Source organism: Scyliorhinus torazame, chromosome 14, assembly GCF_047496885.1.
Source record: "Scyliorhinus torazame isolate Kashiwa2021f chromosome 14, sScyTor2.1, whole genome shotgun sequence".
In the NCBI taxonomy this organism is placed as follows: Eukaryota; Metazoa; Chordata; class Chondrichthyes; order Carcharhiniformes; family Scyliorhinidae; genus Scyliorhinus; species Scyliorhinus torazame.
Genome location: NC_092720.1, coordinates 60,345,572 through 60,362,776, shown reverse-complemented (window position 1 = coordinate 60,362,776; position 17,205 = coordinate 60,345,572). Strand labels below are relative to the sequence as shown.

The 17,205-nt window shown below is 48.0% G+C and overlaps 1 protein-coding gene across 5 annotated transcripts in view; it reads left to right on the top strand.

The window, feature by feature from the left end:
• The window catches only part of armc9 (armadillo repeat containing 9), a 211,316-nt gene that overhangs the window by 128,449 nt on the left and 65,662 nt on the right, over window positions 1-17,205 (top strand). For 4 of the 5 annotated variants that reach the window (XM_072474273.1, XM_072474271.1, XM_072474269.1 and 1 more), the window contains 3 exons: window positions 9,377-9,466; window positions 12,679-12,769; window positions 13,069-13,192. In XM_072474273.1, the coding sequence (XP_072330374.1) occupies window positions 9,377-9,466; window positions 12,679-12,769; window positions 13,069-13,192 (305 nt within the window). The remainder of the gene's footprint in view (window positions 1-9,376; window positions 9,467-12,678; window positions 12,770-13,068; window positions 13,193-17,205) is intronic. The other variant, XM_072474272.1, reaches the window with a different exon arrangement.

The following is a 17,205-nucleotide window of genomic DNA, read 5'->3' as shown; positions in this document are numbered from 1 at the left end:
CCCATTTTGATCACTAAGGCCTTTTTTAAGAAAATAGATAGGAGTGTTATGAGTTTCGTGTGGGCAGGGAAGACCCCGAGGGTAAGGACGGGGTTCCTGCAGCGCAGCAGGGACAGAGGGGGGCTGGCGTTGCCGAATCTGGACGATTATTACTGGGCCGCCAATGTGGCGATGGTTCGCAAGTGGATGAGGGAGGGAGAGGGGGTGGCGTGGAAGAGGCTGGAGATGGCGTCCTGTAAAGGAACGAGCCTAAAGGCGCTGGTGACGGCGCCGCTACCACTCTCCCCGAAACGGTACACCACAAACCCAGTGGTGGCGGCAACCTTAAAGATCTGGGGGCAATGGAGGCGACATAGGGGTGTGACGGGTGCCTCGGTGTGGTCCCCGATCAGGAACAACCATAGGTTTGTCCCAGGAAGGATGGACGGAGGGTTCCAGAGCTGGCATCGGGCAGGAATTAGGAGATTGAGAGACTTGTTTATTGACGGGACGTTTGCGAGCCTGGGAGCGCTGGAGGAAAAGTATGAGTTGCCCCCGGGGACTATCTTTAGATACATGCAAGTGAGGCCGTTTACGAGGCAACAGGTGAGGGAATTTCCGCTGCTCCCGACACAGGGGATCCAGGATAGAGTGATTTCGGGGGTATGGGTCGGGGAGGGCAAAGTGTCCGAAATATATCAGGAGATGAGAGACGAGGGGGAGGCGCTGGTAGAGGAGCTGAAAGGAAAATGGGAAGAAGAGCTGGGGGAGGAGATTGAGGAGAGTCTGTGGGCTGATGCCCTAAGTAGGGTAAATTCCTCTTACTCGTGTGCCAGGCTTAGCCTGATACAATTCAAGGTTAATCACAGAGCACACATGATGGGAACGAGGCTCAGCAGGTTCTTCGGGGTGGAGGACAGGTGCGGGAGGTGCTTGGGAAGCCCGGCGAACCACACACATATGTTTTGGTCGTGTCCGGCACTGGATGAGTACTGGAGGGGAGTGGCAAGAGTGATTTCAAAGGTGGTGAAGGTCCGGGTCAAGCCAGGTTGGGGGTTAGCTATATTTGGGGTAGCGGAGGAGCCGGGAGTGCAGGAGGCGAAAGAGGCCGATATTCTGGCCTTTGCGTCCCTGGTAGCCCGGCGAAGGATCTTACTCATATGGAAGGAAGCGAAACCCCCCGGCGTGGAGGCCTGGATAAACGATATGGCGTTGGGAGGATCGGCTCAGGGGTTCTCCAGGCGGTGGCAACCGTTCCTTGACTATCTCGCGGAACGTTAAGGGAAAATAGATCGTCAGCAGCAGCTGCCCGGGGGGGGGCGGGGAGCAACCTGTTTTGTTCTGGTTGGGGGGGAGGGGAGCACTATTTTTTTGTTACTTTGTTAGCTCACTATTTTATTTAAATGTTACTTATTAGTTATTGTGTTATCTTTCATGTTGATTTGTAAGGTGGAAAACTTGTGTTTGAAAACTTTAATAAAATATATATATTTTTTTAAATAGTTGATATCGATGCATAGCCACTGTGTTAATGGAATCCCAGTACCGACCTTGTAAACCCCTACCACCATGCGACCCACCACCCCGCCGGGTTCTTTTTTAACAAGGGTTGAATGTGGTGGTATGTATTAGGGGTATTACGGTACCCACTGATGCCGAGAGGCTATTGGTGGACAGACACTGGGTCCTGATTGGATCTGCCGCCTACTGGCTCCACCCAGTAAGGCGGAGTATAAGAACCCGGGTTCTCCCAGCAGCCGCATTCTGTAACCAAACTGCTGGGGAACAAGTCTGCGTAATAAAGCCATCGATCGACTTCATCTCATCTCGCCTCGTGAGTGATTGATTGTGCTGCAGCAACACCCCCTTCCCAATCACCTCTTCAAACATCCCCACCATCAGGGGTGCCAGCTTATCCTTGAATTTTTTATAATATTCCACCGGAAACCCATCCGGCCCTGCCACCTACCACGACTGCATCCTCACAATCGCATCCTTTATCTCCTGCTCCACTATTGCTCCTTCTAATGTAGCCCTGTCCCCCTCCCCTAGCCTCGGGTACTCCAACCCATCTAGAAATTCCTGCATCTCACGGTCTCCCCTGGGTGGCTCTGACCTTAACAACCTCTCTTAAAACTCCTCAAAAACCTTGTTAATCAGCTCCGGAGCCACCATCAACTTCCCTGCCCTATCCCTCACCTGAAGAATTTCCCTTGCCGCTGCTTCACTCCGGAGCTGACCTGCCTTATCTCCATGTTCATAAACTGCACCCCTTGCTCATCTCAGTTGGCGCACCACCTTCCTGGTAGACAGTCGGTCGAAGCTCGCCTGTAGTTTCCAGCTTTGCTTGGTCCCCATCTTCTATCCTAACTGGGGGTCTCTCATCCCCCCCACCCTTCTTATCCGCCATCATCATATCACCGGGCCCTGCCCCATAAGCCTGACCCGCCCCTGTCCATTATTAACATCGAACCCCTTCCCCCCTCCTAAGAACCCCCCTACATTTCCCCTTGAAAAAACATCTCCCAGCATCAATCCCTTTAACCCCTCTCGCTTGCCTCGTAGGCCCATTGAAGCCTGCTATCCAGGCTCCAACGTCCGCAGTCCTCCTCTCACCTCACCTCCATTCACTAGCTGACTTTAGTTAGCTAGCGCGGGTGGCTCCCCCCGCCCAAGATATATCGTCCCCTTCCACCAAGTCCCAGGGAAAGAAAAAACAAAACCAACAATCCAACCCGGACAATTCACTAACATAAGATTTAACCGTCACAACACAGAACGCCAGTCAACCCAACCATTGACTTGAACTCTTACAGTGCAAAGAGAAGTAAATTACAATACACGTCAGTAAAAAGAAAGTTGTAGCATTTATACATTTCCAGCTGCCTAAACACAGTCCACAGTCTCTCTTCCAGTTCCGCTCCTCACATCTGTCCCAAGCTATCTGCCCTCACGAACGCCTCAGCCGCCTCCGCTGTCTCAAAATAAAAGTCTTTGGCGTTATACGTTACCCTTAACTTCGCCGGGTACACCATATCAAATCGCACCCCGTTTTTGTACAGTACCGCCTTCACCCACCCACTCGTCTCTTTGCCAATTCAACCGTCAAGTCCTGATAGATCTGAACTCCAGCACCGTCCCACTGCACCTCGCGCTTCTGCTTCGCCCAGCTTAACACCTTCTCCTTCATGCAGTACTTATGGAAGCAGCTAATTACTGCTCTTGGCGGCTCATTCACATTGGCCTTCGACCTTAATGACCGATGAGCTCAGTCCAGCTCGCACTGGGAGAAGTTCTCACCCTCCCCCATCAGCTCCGCCAACTTCTTAGCAAAGTACTCTGTTGGCCTTGGGCCCTCTGTCCCTTCATGCAAGCCCACAATTCTCAGATTGTGCTGTCTCGAGCGGTTCTCCTAGTCCTCGAGCTTTGCTCGGAGTCCTCTGTTGACCTCCACCACTCTCCGCAGCTCGTCCCCCATCGAGGTGAGCTGATCGCTGTGCTGCAACACGTCTTCCTCCACTTCCTTCATCTTCTCGCCCTGCTCTCTCACCTCGGCCAATGTCGTTGCCACAGCTACCCTCACCGGGGCGATTACCTCCTCCACCAATGATTTCAATGCGACCACCGTCTCCTTCCTCAAAGCCTCCATATGCCTCACAAACTGCTTTTCCAGCTCCACCGCCATCACCTCGGTCATCTTTTCCACCGTAAGTAGTGCGGCCCCACCATGCGGTCCGGCATCCGCCATCTTGTCAGCGCTTTTGCTGGCCTTCTCATTCAACGGCGAACCCAGGTTTTCTTCCTTCTTCCTGGCTGCTTTTCACATCCTCTCATGACTTATTATTTCTTCTTTCTTTCTTCAATCCGAAAATAACTAAATAATTATTTTCACAAATTTTTTCCCCAAAAATTCAAGTCAAGAAATCTCTTCCCCCGGGGACGGGACTTCAAACTCCTCAAAGATCCATTTTCAGTGGGAGCCACCCAGTGTGCTCTAGTCCCCCTCTACATCGCGTTCTGGACTCAGGTCTGCCACCTCGATTGCCTTGCCTCGTGTCAAGCTCCGCCCACGGATCCGACCGCTGGATCAATGCCTCCCGCTCCGGCCGCTGAACACTCCCGCGGGGCTCCTCACCGGCTCCAAACTGGACCAACCCGGCGCCCAACCCACAGGCCCCAAAGGCCGAAGAAACCCGGGAAGAGAGAACCACGGGGAAACCCCCGAAAAAGTCCAAAAAATTGTGGACCGGCGGGTGCCTCTTCTCGACGCAGCCACTCCGCTCGCGAGCGCCACCAGAAGTCCCTCGGTGTCATTTTTGACCCCGCGCTCCCAATCACATAATTGCACCATCCATTTTCACCTCTGTTAACATCGTTTGACTCCATCCCTATCTCATTCATCTCCTGCTGAAACCCTCATGCATGCCTTTGTTAGCTCTAGACTTACGAATTACAAATTCGATCCTCCACAAACTTAAACTCATCCAAACCTCTGCAGCCCATGTCCTGACTTGCATCAGATTCCATTAATTCGTCAACCCCTATGCTCATTGCCCTAGATTCCCCTCAGTTTCCTACCTAAACCTCTGGGCTGCTTAAAATCCACCTCTCTTTTGGGTGTCTACCTTAATAGCTCCTTAGTGACTCAGTGTCAAATTTTGATAATGCTCCTGTGAAGTGCTTTGGGATGTTTTGCAACATTCAAGCCAGCATGTAACTGCAAGTTGTTGGTGGTGAAGGCATAGATCGAGGTGTCTTTGGTGTCTGCATGAAAGCTAACCCCAAGGTTATAGATGTTCTTGCTGTGGGTGACATGTAAATAAGGTGGAGGAGGCCTGATGGTCTGCAGGCTCCTCTGGGTAAATTAAGAGTGGAACCAGATGAAGATAGTCCAACCATGGCTCACCATGAAGAAAGGACAGTGGGAGGAGACTAGGGAAGTGTAATTGCTTTAAATGCCATGGAGATAACAAGGCAACATATTGCATTGCAGACAGAGCACATCATTAATGAGCAGTTAAATTGAAGGAAATTAAATGCAGATTTGTGGGAGAAGTGACTGAAGAGCTGCATGCCGATAAAGCTTTCAAAGACCCTAAGGTGGTGGTTAGAGGTGGTATTGTAAAAGAAGATAAAGAATGGAATTTTAAATAAGCAGATGATAATTGCAGTTTGTAATCTAAGAGAATCAGTGCCTTTGTAAAGGGTACAAAGAAGTATACCGACAACTGAACAACCAAGAACACTACAGACAGTTACCCGCAGATCCGACCAAGGAACACATCCGCCAACTTAACAGACTGATCAAGACCTTGGATCCAGATCTTCAGAGCACCCTACGTGCTCTCATCCCACGTACTCCCCGCATTGGAGATCTCTACTGCCTCCCGAAAATACATAAGGCCAACACACCAGGCCGCCCTATCGTTTCAGGCAATGGGACCCTGTGTGAGAACCTCTCTGGCTACATCGAGGGCATCTTGAAACCCATCGTACAAGGTACACCCAGCTTCTGTCGCGACACGACGGACTTCCTACAGAAACTCAGCACCCATGGACCAGTTGAACCAGGAACATTCCTCGTCACAATGGACGTCTCGGCACTCTACACCAGTATCCCCCATGACGACGGCATTGCTGCAACAGCCTCAGTACTCAACACCGACAACTGCCAATCTCCAGACGCAATTCTGCAACTCATCCGCTTCATTCTGGATCACAACGTCTTCACCTTCGACAACAAGTTCTTCATCCAGACGCACGGAACAGCCATGGGGACCAAATTCGCACCCCAATACGCCAACATCTTCATGCACAAGTTTGAACAGGACCTACTCACCGCACAGGACCTTCAACCGATGTTATACACCAGATACATCGATGACATTTTTTTCCTTTGGACCCACGGCGAAGAATCACTGAAACGACTACACGATGACATTAATAAGTTCCATCCAACCATCAGACTCACCATGGACTACTCTCCAAAATCAGTTGCATTCTTGGACACACTCGTCTCCATCAAGGACGGTCACCTCAGCACTTCGCTTTACCGCAAACCCACGGATAACCTCATGATGCTCCACTTCTCCAGCTTCCACCCTAAACACATTAAAGAAGCCATCCCCTATGGACAAGCGCTCTGTATACACAGGATCTGCTCAGACGAGGAGGAGCGTAACAAACATCTACAGACGTTGAAAGATGCCCTCGTACGAACGGGATATGGCACTCGACTCATCGATCGACAGTTCCAACCCGCCACAGCGAAAAACCGCACCAACCTCCTCAGAAGACAAACATGGGACACAACCGACAGAATACCCTTCGTCGTCCAGTACTTCCCCGGAGCGGAGAAACTACGTCATCTTCTTCACAGCCTTCAACACGTCATTGATGACGATGAACATCTTGCCAAGGTCATCCCCACACCCCCACTACTTGCCTTCAAACAACCGCGCAACCTCAAACGAACCATTGTGTGCAGCAAATTACCCAGTCTTCAGAACAGTGACCACGACACCACACAACCCTGTCATGGCAATCTCTGCAAGACGTCCCAGATCATCGACATGGATACCACTATTACACGTGAGAACACCACCCACCAGGTACGCGGTACGTACTCGTGCGACTCGGTCAACGTTGTCTACCTCATACGCTGCAGGAAAGAATGTCCTAGTAACATTGGGAGGTTGCTAACTGTAATTATGACCTCATCGTGGGGTGGGAGGGGATGAATGCTAGAGGTGATTGTGTCAATGGACGGCGAAAAGGCTTTTGACGGTGTAGAGTGGAGGTATTTGTTCAAAACCCTGGGTAGGTCTGCATTTGGGCCAAGTTTTGTGGTGTGGGTTCAGTTGCTGTACGTGTATCCCAAGGCAAGTGTGCAAATGAATGAGACAAATGTGTGGTATGTTGGGCTGCACATGGGAATGAGGCAGAGGTGTCCGCTGTGCCTGCTGCTGTTCGTGCTGGCGATTGATCTCTTGGCGATGGCACTTCGGGTCTCCGCTGAGTGGCAGGGGATTGAGAGGTGCGGCAGAGAGCACCGGATGTCGTTGTACACTGATGACCTGTTGCTGTTTGTGATGGACCTGTTAGAAAGCCTGGGCAGAATCATGGGCTTACTGGAGAGATTTTGGGCCTCCTAGGCTATAAATTGACTGTTGGGAAAAGCAAGGTGTACCCGGTGAACACTTCGGGGCAAGGGGCGAACCTGGGGCTCTGCCCTTATGATGGAGCCGCTGTCATTCGCCCCGAGGAAGTACATGAGCAATCCGGTGATGAAGTCGTCCATAAAAATTTGGAACCAGCTAAGGAGGCACTTTAAACTGGGTACATGTCTATGATGACTCCACTGTGTAGGTTTGGGGGGGTGTACAGGAGATGGAGGGAAGACGGGTTAGTGTGGGTCAGAGACATGTTTGTGGAGGGCATGTTTGCTGCGCTAGAGGAACTGCGGAGAAGTTGGAACTATCACGGGAAAGTGAGTTCAGATACTGGCAGGTGCGGGGACTTGCATGCAAGGAGCTGCCTTCATTCCCTCAGGTACCTGAATATGTGCTTTAGGAGAAAATGTTGTTCCCATATGGAGCGGGTGATGGTAGGATTGGGACACTTATGGGTGGTTGGGAGAGCAGGGCACGACCATAGTGAAAAGGATCAAGCGGAAGTGGGAGGAGAAGTTGAGGAGGGAGATAGGATGGGTGCTTTGGTGCGAAGTAATGCGCCGAGTGAACTCAACCTCCTCCTGTGCAAGGATGAGTCTTATACAATTTAAGGTGGTGCATAGGGTCCACATGATTCGGGTCGAATGAGTGGGTTTTTCCTGGAGTTAGTGCAAGAGGTGTGGGAAGGGGCTGGCGAACCATGCCCATATGTTTTGGGGGTGTGAGGGATTGGAGAATTTTTGGGAGGCGGTGTTTAGGAACCTATCAAAAATTGAGATGAAGCCGGACCCTATGGTGGCGATCTTTGGGGTGTTGGAGGTGCTGGAGCTGCTGGAAGGGAAGGGGGTTGATGTCGTGGCCTGAGCCTCTCTGATAGCGACGGATACTTTTGAATTGGAAGTCGGTCATGCCGCCAGGGGCCGCAGCATAGTTGGGAGACTTGTACGGGTTTCTCATAGAACATAGAACATTACAGCGCAGTACAGGCCCTTCGGCCCTCGATGTTGCGCCGACCTGTGAAACCACTCTAAAGCCCATCTACACTAGTCCCTTATTGTCCATATGTCTATCCACTGACCATTTGAATATCCTTAGTGTTGGTGAGTCCACTACTGTTGCAGGCAGGGCGTTCCACGCCCTTACTAATCTCTGAGTAAAGAACCTACCTCTGACATCTGTCTTATATCTATCTCCCCTCAATTTAAAGGTATGTCCCCTCGTGCATCACCATCCGAGGAAAAAGGCTCTCACTGTCCACCCTATCCAATCCTCTGATCATCTTGTCTGCCTCAATTAAGTCACCTCTTAACCTTCTTCTCTCTAACGAAAACAGCCTCAAGTCCCTCAGCCTTTTCTCATAAGATCTTCCCTCCATACCAGGCAACATTCTGGTAAACCTCCTCTGCACCCTTTCCAATGCTTCCACATCCTTCCTATAATGCGGCGACCAGAATTGTACGCAATACTCCAAATGCGGCCACACCAGAGTGTTGTATAGCTGCAACATGACCTCATGGCTCCTAAACTCAATCCCTCTACCAATAAAAGCTAACACACCGTACGCCTTCTTAACAACCCTCTCAACCTGGGTGGCAACTTTCAGGGATCTATGTACATGGACACCGAGATCTCTCTGCTCATCCACACTGCCAAGAATCTTACCATTAGCCCAGTACTCAGTCATCCTGTTATTCCTTCCAAAATGAATCACCTCACACTTTTCTGCATTAAACTCCATTTGCCACCTCCCAGCCCAGCGCTGCAGCTTGTCTATGTCCCTCTGTAACTTGTAACATCCTTCCGCACTGTCCACAACTCCACCGACTTTAGTGTCATCTGCAAATTTACTCACCCATCCTTCGATGCCCTCCTCCAGGTCATTTATAAAAATGACAAACAGCAGTGGCCCCAAAACAGGTTGGAGAAAGTGAAATTTGCCCTAAAGTGGTCGGAGGAGGAGTTTGATGTATAGTGGAGGTCGCTCATGACTTTATTTGAGGAGCTATTTGTTTAGGGGGAGGGGGGGCTAAATGGGAAAAAAATGTGCAAACTGTATACTCTGTTGGATGTTAGGGTTGTGTTACTTGTTTGGAATAAAACTTGTTTAACAAAAAAAAGAATGCTAATCGTATCAAAATTGCAATTCTGGCAGATTAAAGAATATAAAGATTTGTTAAAAAGTACGATGCAAAATTGGATTAATGTGCATTTTTTGACTCCCATAGCGGCTGACACAGTCTCATCCTGGAGAGCAAAGGGATACAGTTCTTCAGGCATACATTAGCAATGATCTGCTGGAATGTCACAAGAGCCAGGTTTGCTGTTTGTATTCCTGTCTCCAACAACATTCCTTCTGAATCAAAAGTTTTGTTGTTTGAGTTGTATTGACTTAAAACATTGTTGCCATTTCATCATAGTACAATTGCTTTATTTTGACCTACCACATTTTTCTGCAGTGTGTCTTGAGGCAAGAATAGTATTGACATTGCAGATCAGATTGCAAATGTATTTAACAATAGTGCACCTGTTGCAGTGACGTTGGGCATACTGAGAAGAACATTTGTTTTATACACATAACATGCTTTTGGGGAACGGGAGGAATAAACACCCAATTGGGAGATTAGGATAAATCAGGACACTGGCCAAGCGCCGGGCAGGATTCAACAAGGCGAAGATGGCCATGTACAAAAGCCAAGCCAAAGTTGGGATGCTATACCCGGCAAAACTCTGGGTCACATTTCAGAGCAGGGAGCACTTCTACACGACACCTGTGGACGCGGACAAATTTGGAAAAGCAGCAACAGAGACGATGGTGAAAAGATCACCCGAAGGGACTCTAATCAGCTGGAGAGACACTTTGCGCAGGATTAAAGTGCCTCACTTTGAAAACGGGAACTAAAGCTTAGGAAGGAAGGAGTGAGGGCAGCTGAGTGCAGGAGAGTGTGAGGAGAAGGGAAGGAGAGGAAACCAGATGATAGGCAAAGGGTAGATACATAGCTGACCCCGGGAGCGGGGCCACCACTCGAGCGGCAAATCAAGGTCCACATGCGTCCGACTGGGACATGCTGTCGAGGTGCTCAGCCGTGACCGTCCCTAACTGAGCCACGCCTTGGACACCACCACTCATGATGCCGACCTCATGCTGCAGGCTCTCCACTGTGTTCACCACTCTAGCATTCGGCGCAATGCATTGCGGCGCCATCTCCTGCACCCTCCAATCAGCTATACACTCGCTGGAGTGTCCCCTCCTGAATCTCACAGCTGCACCCTAGCTTCAGCATCAGCTCCGGGATAACCTGGTCCAGAGGGTTGACGCCTGACCTAGACCCATCTGGGTCCTGGGATCAAACAGTTGTCTCGCCTGGATGTTCCTGTTACTACCTGATGTGCACCGGCATAATGCCCCTGTCCATTACTGTCACCCACCGAGATATGTGTCTCTGTGCTGGTGGAGTGTGGAAGTGATAGCTGTGACTCATTGATGGTGGTCTCCTCGGAACTCTCCTCCGACGTGTTCTCGGGGAAGGCGGGAGAGTGGGGACCACCTCAGATTGGCAGCACCATCCGATGGAAATCCTGCGGGAGAATGGTCATGTTGTCAGTGAGAGGGAAGGATCATTGTATCTGACATGCACAACTCACTTGCAACAAGTCACCTGGTGAAGGGGCAGTGGATCCTCACCTTTGTGGTGCAGGCCAACCTCGGTGTCGGTGACCGCCCTTCCTCGGCCTCCCTCATCTCTAGGGTCTGTTCCTCCTAGGAGGTGAGTACTATGATGTCTGGCACACTGCCGCCCATCTGGGCCCTTTCCCGCTTATTATAGGCTAAGGTCATCTGCGGGGACAAAGAGAGGGCATTGTGAGCTGCAGGCTTCATGCATTGGGAGGGGTCTATGGCAGGTGATAGGCATGGGCACCGCTACTGGACACGGCTATGTTGTGCTGGTGGGTGCCAGGGTGTGCTGGGGCACAGCCACAGTATTGTGAAGGGGTTTGGGAGTGGGGAGTGCACAGTGCCAGCCACCAACCCGTTGGCCGGGGAGAGGGGGGCGCAGGTGGAGGTCTGGGGGGTGGGAGATGGGACCGATGCCAGGGGGCTGACGTCAACTCACCAGTGTGGCCCAACAGAGGTCATTTAGATTCTTACGGCACGGGATGGTGGTTCCCATCCCCCGTCCCCCCCGAGCTGATGGCCACTGCCTGCCAGGTAGCACTAGCTGACCTGCAGTTGACCCTCTGACTCCTTCTGGAGAACAGGATGTCCCATCTGGACTCCACTGCATCCAACATCCTGGTCAAGTCGACATCAGCAAAACGTGGGCTGGTCTGCGAGGTGGGATAGTTGTGTGCTGTCTGACGTTTGCATGAAGGGAGCGATTTATGTGCTGCTCCCCCTCATTAGCGGGGAGTTGCTGAATGTGGTCCAGGCCAATCAGCTGGTGGGACAGCCATTTCCGCAGTGAAACCCATGGGGGATCATTACCGGCTCTAATTGATGTTAGATACCAGTCGCGATCTCACCAGGTCAGCTGTCGGGAAACACCTGCCAAATCGCGCTCGCTACCACACATGGTGCTTCTCCCGTTAGATTACGCCCAAGCAGTTGTTAGCACACAGTTCAAATTAATTCTATCTATATTAGCTGTTACCTTTCTTCTGCACTGGAATAATGTACAAATAATGCAGCTAGTATATAATTTATGTTGAAATTATTGATGGTGCAGGTTGGTACTTATTGTCTCCCTTGTACATACTTGGAGGAACTAATTGTTCAGAATATTGATTTTCCATGTGCAAATGAGGTACAAAATAATTCATTAATCCAGTTCTTCAAATAAAAGCTGTTCCATGTGGGTATTTTCCTCCCTGCACTTGTCTTTCCAATAGCTGATTCAGTACAAGCTCAAACTGAATTTGGAATGTTCATATCTTTATGACAGAGAACCACATAATAATCTTTATTAGTGCCATAAGTATGCTTACATTAACACTGCAATGAAGTTACTGTGAAAAGCCCCTAGTCGCCACATACCAGCGCCTGTTAGGGTACACTGAGAGAGAATTCAGAATGTCCAATTCACCTAACAAGCATGTCTTTCGGGACTTGTGGGAGGAAACCGGAGCACCCGGAGGAAACCCACGCAGACATGGGGATAATGTGCAGTCTCCTCACATGCAGTGACCCAAGCTGGGAATCGAACCCGGGTCCCTGGCGCTGTGAAGCAACACTGCTAACCACTGCTATTGAGCCATGCATTGATCTACTGACCTGTGGCATTATGGAGTTTGTACTCTAAATTATAATGATTAAGCTTGATATAAGAATGAAGTCTGGACAATAGTAAGTGCATATCTTACTATTATCAGAAATTAAAAATATGACTGAGCATTTAATGAAAGACCCTACTGATGACAGAGTAAAATTTTCAGTTTTAAAATTAATTTAGTAAACCAAAGTACGTGTTATTTCAAGCTAACTCTAAGAATACTAAGTAAAAGATTGAAAACCATATTTTCCTTGTTGCAGAGGAGCTTGATTAACTTGTTAAATTCAAAGAGTGAGATTGTCCGACAGTATACAGCACGACTAATCAATGGCTTTGCATCGCTGTCACTTGGTGAGTTTTTATTTTTATGCCGAAAATGATTTTTATCTGTATTTTTAAAAATCTTTTTTTTTCTCCACATCTATAATAAAAGTAATTTCTTAACAATCTGATGAAGGTTCTGCTGAAAAGTCACTGGCCTGAAACGTTAACTGTTTCTCACTCCATAGATGCTACCAGACTTAATGAGTGTTTTCAGCATTTTCTGTTTTTATTCCGATTTCTAATACCCGCAGTATTTTGCTTTTGTGTTATTTATAATCTCTTTTGACATGGTTCAACAGTTCTGTTTTGTCTCTTGTGTGTAACAGGCCGAACATATCTGACACAGAGCACAGTGTTATTGAAGATACTTGAAGAAGCATTGGAGACTGAGGAGGAGGATTCCATAACTCGAGAAAATGTGTTAGGAGCGCTACAGAAACTTAGTCTCAGGTGATAACTATTTTCATTAATCTAGTACCATTAAGGTAAAAAATTCTACAGAGGCAAAAAATTAATCCTGAGATATGAGGTGGAGTTATCAGAGGTTTGGTCCAAGAGGTATGATTTCAGGAAGATCTTAAAAGTGGAAAAGAAGGTGAAAGTGAGATGCTAATGAATGGAAATGAGGTTCCCAACGTTGCATGGCAGGAAACACGGCCCGCCACTGACAGAGGGAGGGGCCGATTGCAGCGAGCTTTCGCGCTGGCGTCAAACGTGATTTGGGCCACTCGTGTGATCTCCTGCTCCCATCACCAAACCCGCCCAAATAATCACTGATTTGGTCTATGATCGGTACACGTTGCCACAGAATAGAAAGCTGATCAGAACATTATCCTCGTTGGATTGGTTGGGGAGGTCTCTGACAAAAGCCATATTTAATATGAAAGCGTTATTTAGAATAATGAGGTGTAGTGGCCGATAGCCACAACTTTTTATGGTAATAATCTGCCACAGAGGTATTGATATTGTACAAGCAAGATGGAACATGATATAAGGAAGCCAATGGGGCTTGCTTTTTAGGCCCTAGCGAGGCTAGGATTGGAGGTGTGTGGTTGCAAAAATAACATTGACACCCAAGATGCTGATTATCCGGCTGTATCCCATCATCCCCCTCCCACAGGGCCATTTTTGTGGAGGTAGGATGGGAGGGTGTGTGGCAAGGCTGTTCGCCCATACTCAGCAGGTAGGTAGATACAGCTCATTAAGAGCTACTTATAGCCAATTAAAGGAGCCCAAATGGTATTTTCCAGTCAGCTTCCAAGTTCCTGGAAGTGGTGAAGATCAGTTTGACTGACTCCTGGTGTCAGACTGGGCCATCAGTGCCAAGCAGTCCTGGAGGCTTTCCCTGCAACAGCTGCGGCCACTGTGAAGTGGGGTTCACCCCAACCAACATACTAGTGGTCCAGCGCCAAACTCCATTTATTAATTTACTTTTAAAGAAGTTGGAAAGAGAATGTGTCCATATTGAAGCACCCACTCCATACTTATCTTACATTGTTGCCTGTTGCCTCTTCCATTTTAAAAAATAAATTGAGAGTACCCTATTGTTTTTTTCCAATTAAGGGTCAATTCAGCGTGGCCAATCCACCTAACCTGCACATCTTTGGGTTGTGGAGGCGAGACCCATGCACTACGACCTCACCCAGGAGAGCACGTTTTGAGTGATTAGCACTTCAATGCTGGGTAAATTGGCTTGGGAGAGGATCTAGCTGATAGACCACTTGCCACCAGATTTGGAGGATCTGGCAAAGACACTTCTGGTGGTGCTTCAATGCTTTGAGATGTCTTCTATAGTCTTCTATAGGTTGTCCAAATCTCTGAAGCATATAGGAGCACGGAGATCACTGATGCCCAGTGAACAATGATCTTAGTCACAGGTTTGAACTCCTAGTCCTCAAATATTCTTTTCCCCTTTCAGCTGAAGGCTGAGCTGGCACTTTGGAGGCAATGATGAATTTTATTGTCCATGTCTGCCTTTGTCGACAGGAAGTTCTCAAGATCCAGAAAATAGCCCATGTTTTCTAGCATCCTGCCGTAGAGATTAATCAGAAAACAGTTTGAACTGAATACAGGCTCTTCAGTGACATCTGACAGTGTTATTTTGAACAGCTGAAAATTGTATCACAACTTCCTGCTGAATCTAGAATCAAATAGGGACAGGGTAACAGCAAGTCATGAGAACGATTGTGAATTCAATTCTGATATTTCGACCAAGACAAAGTCACCAACCGAATAGCTGTGTGCTGAGTGTAGCTCCGTCCACCCCGAACATCAATCCACCTCAACAGCGTTTAGCTGCTGTTGTATAAAGAGTCAAAGGTTCTTCTCCTTTTCACAAACACCTTTATTTCACTTTGCACAAAACTCTATCTTCACATCACCTGACACAAAGGCCATCTGAAGCCTCTTTACATATCAGTGTCAATTATTGGATACTTAACATAAATGAGACAACTAATTGGATACTTAACATAAATGAGACAAGTAATGTCTAACCATTACTTAACAGATGGCAGCCCTCACAAAGGCTCACAGAGCCTTAGACGGTTTACTTTCAGAAAAAATTGCAAAAACGGAGATATTATGAACATGACAATAAGGCAAGCCTTAAAATATTGACATTTCAATTAAGAAGGCAGCAATCATGCAATATCATTCCAAAATTTAAGTCACAGACACTCCATCACTTCTTATACAAACCAGAGCGAATCACTTCTGCCTTTGCTGATTTCTATAGAAAATTGTAAAAGGATTCTGATACCTGTAGGAATGTGAGGAAAATTAATGATTTTCTACAAAGCATCAATGAGGTAAGGTTGTCAGAAAGTAGCGCTAGGGAATTAGATAAACCAATCACTGATTTGGAAACTGATAAGGCAATCGATGCACTTTAAAAAACCAGTCTCGGCCCTGATGGTTATATAAATAAATTTTACGAAATACTTAAAGATATACTTATATCATTACTTCACCAGGCCTATCATCACTCACTAGAAAATGGATCATTGGCTCCTTCATGGAGAGATGCAGTCATAACTGCCATTCATAATGGGTATGGATCCAATGGAGTGTGGGTTATATTGTCCTGTATCATTACTTAATTGTGATTTGTAAGTTCTAACATTAGTACTATAGCCCATAGAGTAAAGAATAATAACTGAGGTTGTACACCCTGATCAAATTGGATTCATAGCAGGGTGTTACTCTGGCGACAATCCCCGCAGCTTCCTTAATATCATGACACATGCCCATACTAGTAGAGTAGAGGCAATGAGTGTAGCTATTTCATGGGTGTAGCTATTTCAGATTTTAGCCCTGGCGTTTGGTGCCAAATTTGTGAAATAGATCCAGATTCTTTATTCCAGCCCCTGGCCCTCTGTTAGATCGAATGGTCATACATCTGAAGCCTTTGAACTAGAGAGGGGGCCAAGGCAGGGTTGTCGTCTGTCCCCCAATTCCGTTTGCAATATGTATAGAGCCTTTAGCACAAATGATGAGAGACAATCAGAACATAAAAGGTGTTATGCCTGGGGAAGAAGAGCACAATTGTCGTCCTTTGCCAACTATGTACTGCTATACTTATCAGATCCTTCAGCATCAATATTTTATCTGAAATAGAGTATTAAAAAGGTTGGCTAATATTCAGGGTACAAAGTTGTTTTTTTAAAAATAATTTTTATTAAGGTTTTCATAAAATATCAGTAACAAAATGAAAAAGGAACCCAACAGGGCTAAGTACAAAACAGTCCAAAAAAAGCAACCCTCCATACCCCCCTCTCCCCTGTACATAAATAATAAATTAACACCCCGACTTAACACAAAGCAAACATAGCAAATATATACACCCCCTCAGACACCCCAGTGTAAATAAACAGAAACAAAAATAAAGTAACCCCCCCCCCGAGTTGCTGCTGCCATTGACCAATGTCTACCGTTCTGCCAGGAAGTCTAAGAACGGTTGCCACCACCTAAAGAACCCTTGTACCGACCCTCTCAAGGCAAATTTCACCCTCTCCAACTTAATAAACCCCGCCATATCGTTGATCCAGGATTCCACGCTTGGGGGCCTCGCACCCTTCCACTGAAGAAGAATCCTCCGCCGGGCTACCAGGGACGCAAAGGCCAGAATACCGGCCTCTTTCGCCTCCTGCACGCCCAGCTCCTCTGCCACCCAAATATTGCGAGCCCCCAGCCCGGCTTGACCCTGGAACCTACCACCCTTGACACCGTCCTCGCTACACCCCTCCAAAATTCCTCCAGCGCTGGGCATGCCCAGAACATATGGGTGTGATTCGCTGGGCTCCCCAAGCACCTAACACACCTGTCCTCGCCCCCAAAGAACCGACTCATCCTTGTCCCAGTCATGTGTGCCCTGTGCAGCACCTTAAACTGTATGAGGCTGAGCCTCACGCACGATGAGGAAGAGTTCACCCTCCCTAGGTCATCTGCCCACTTCCCTTCCT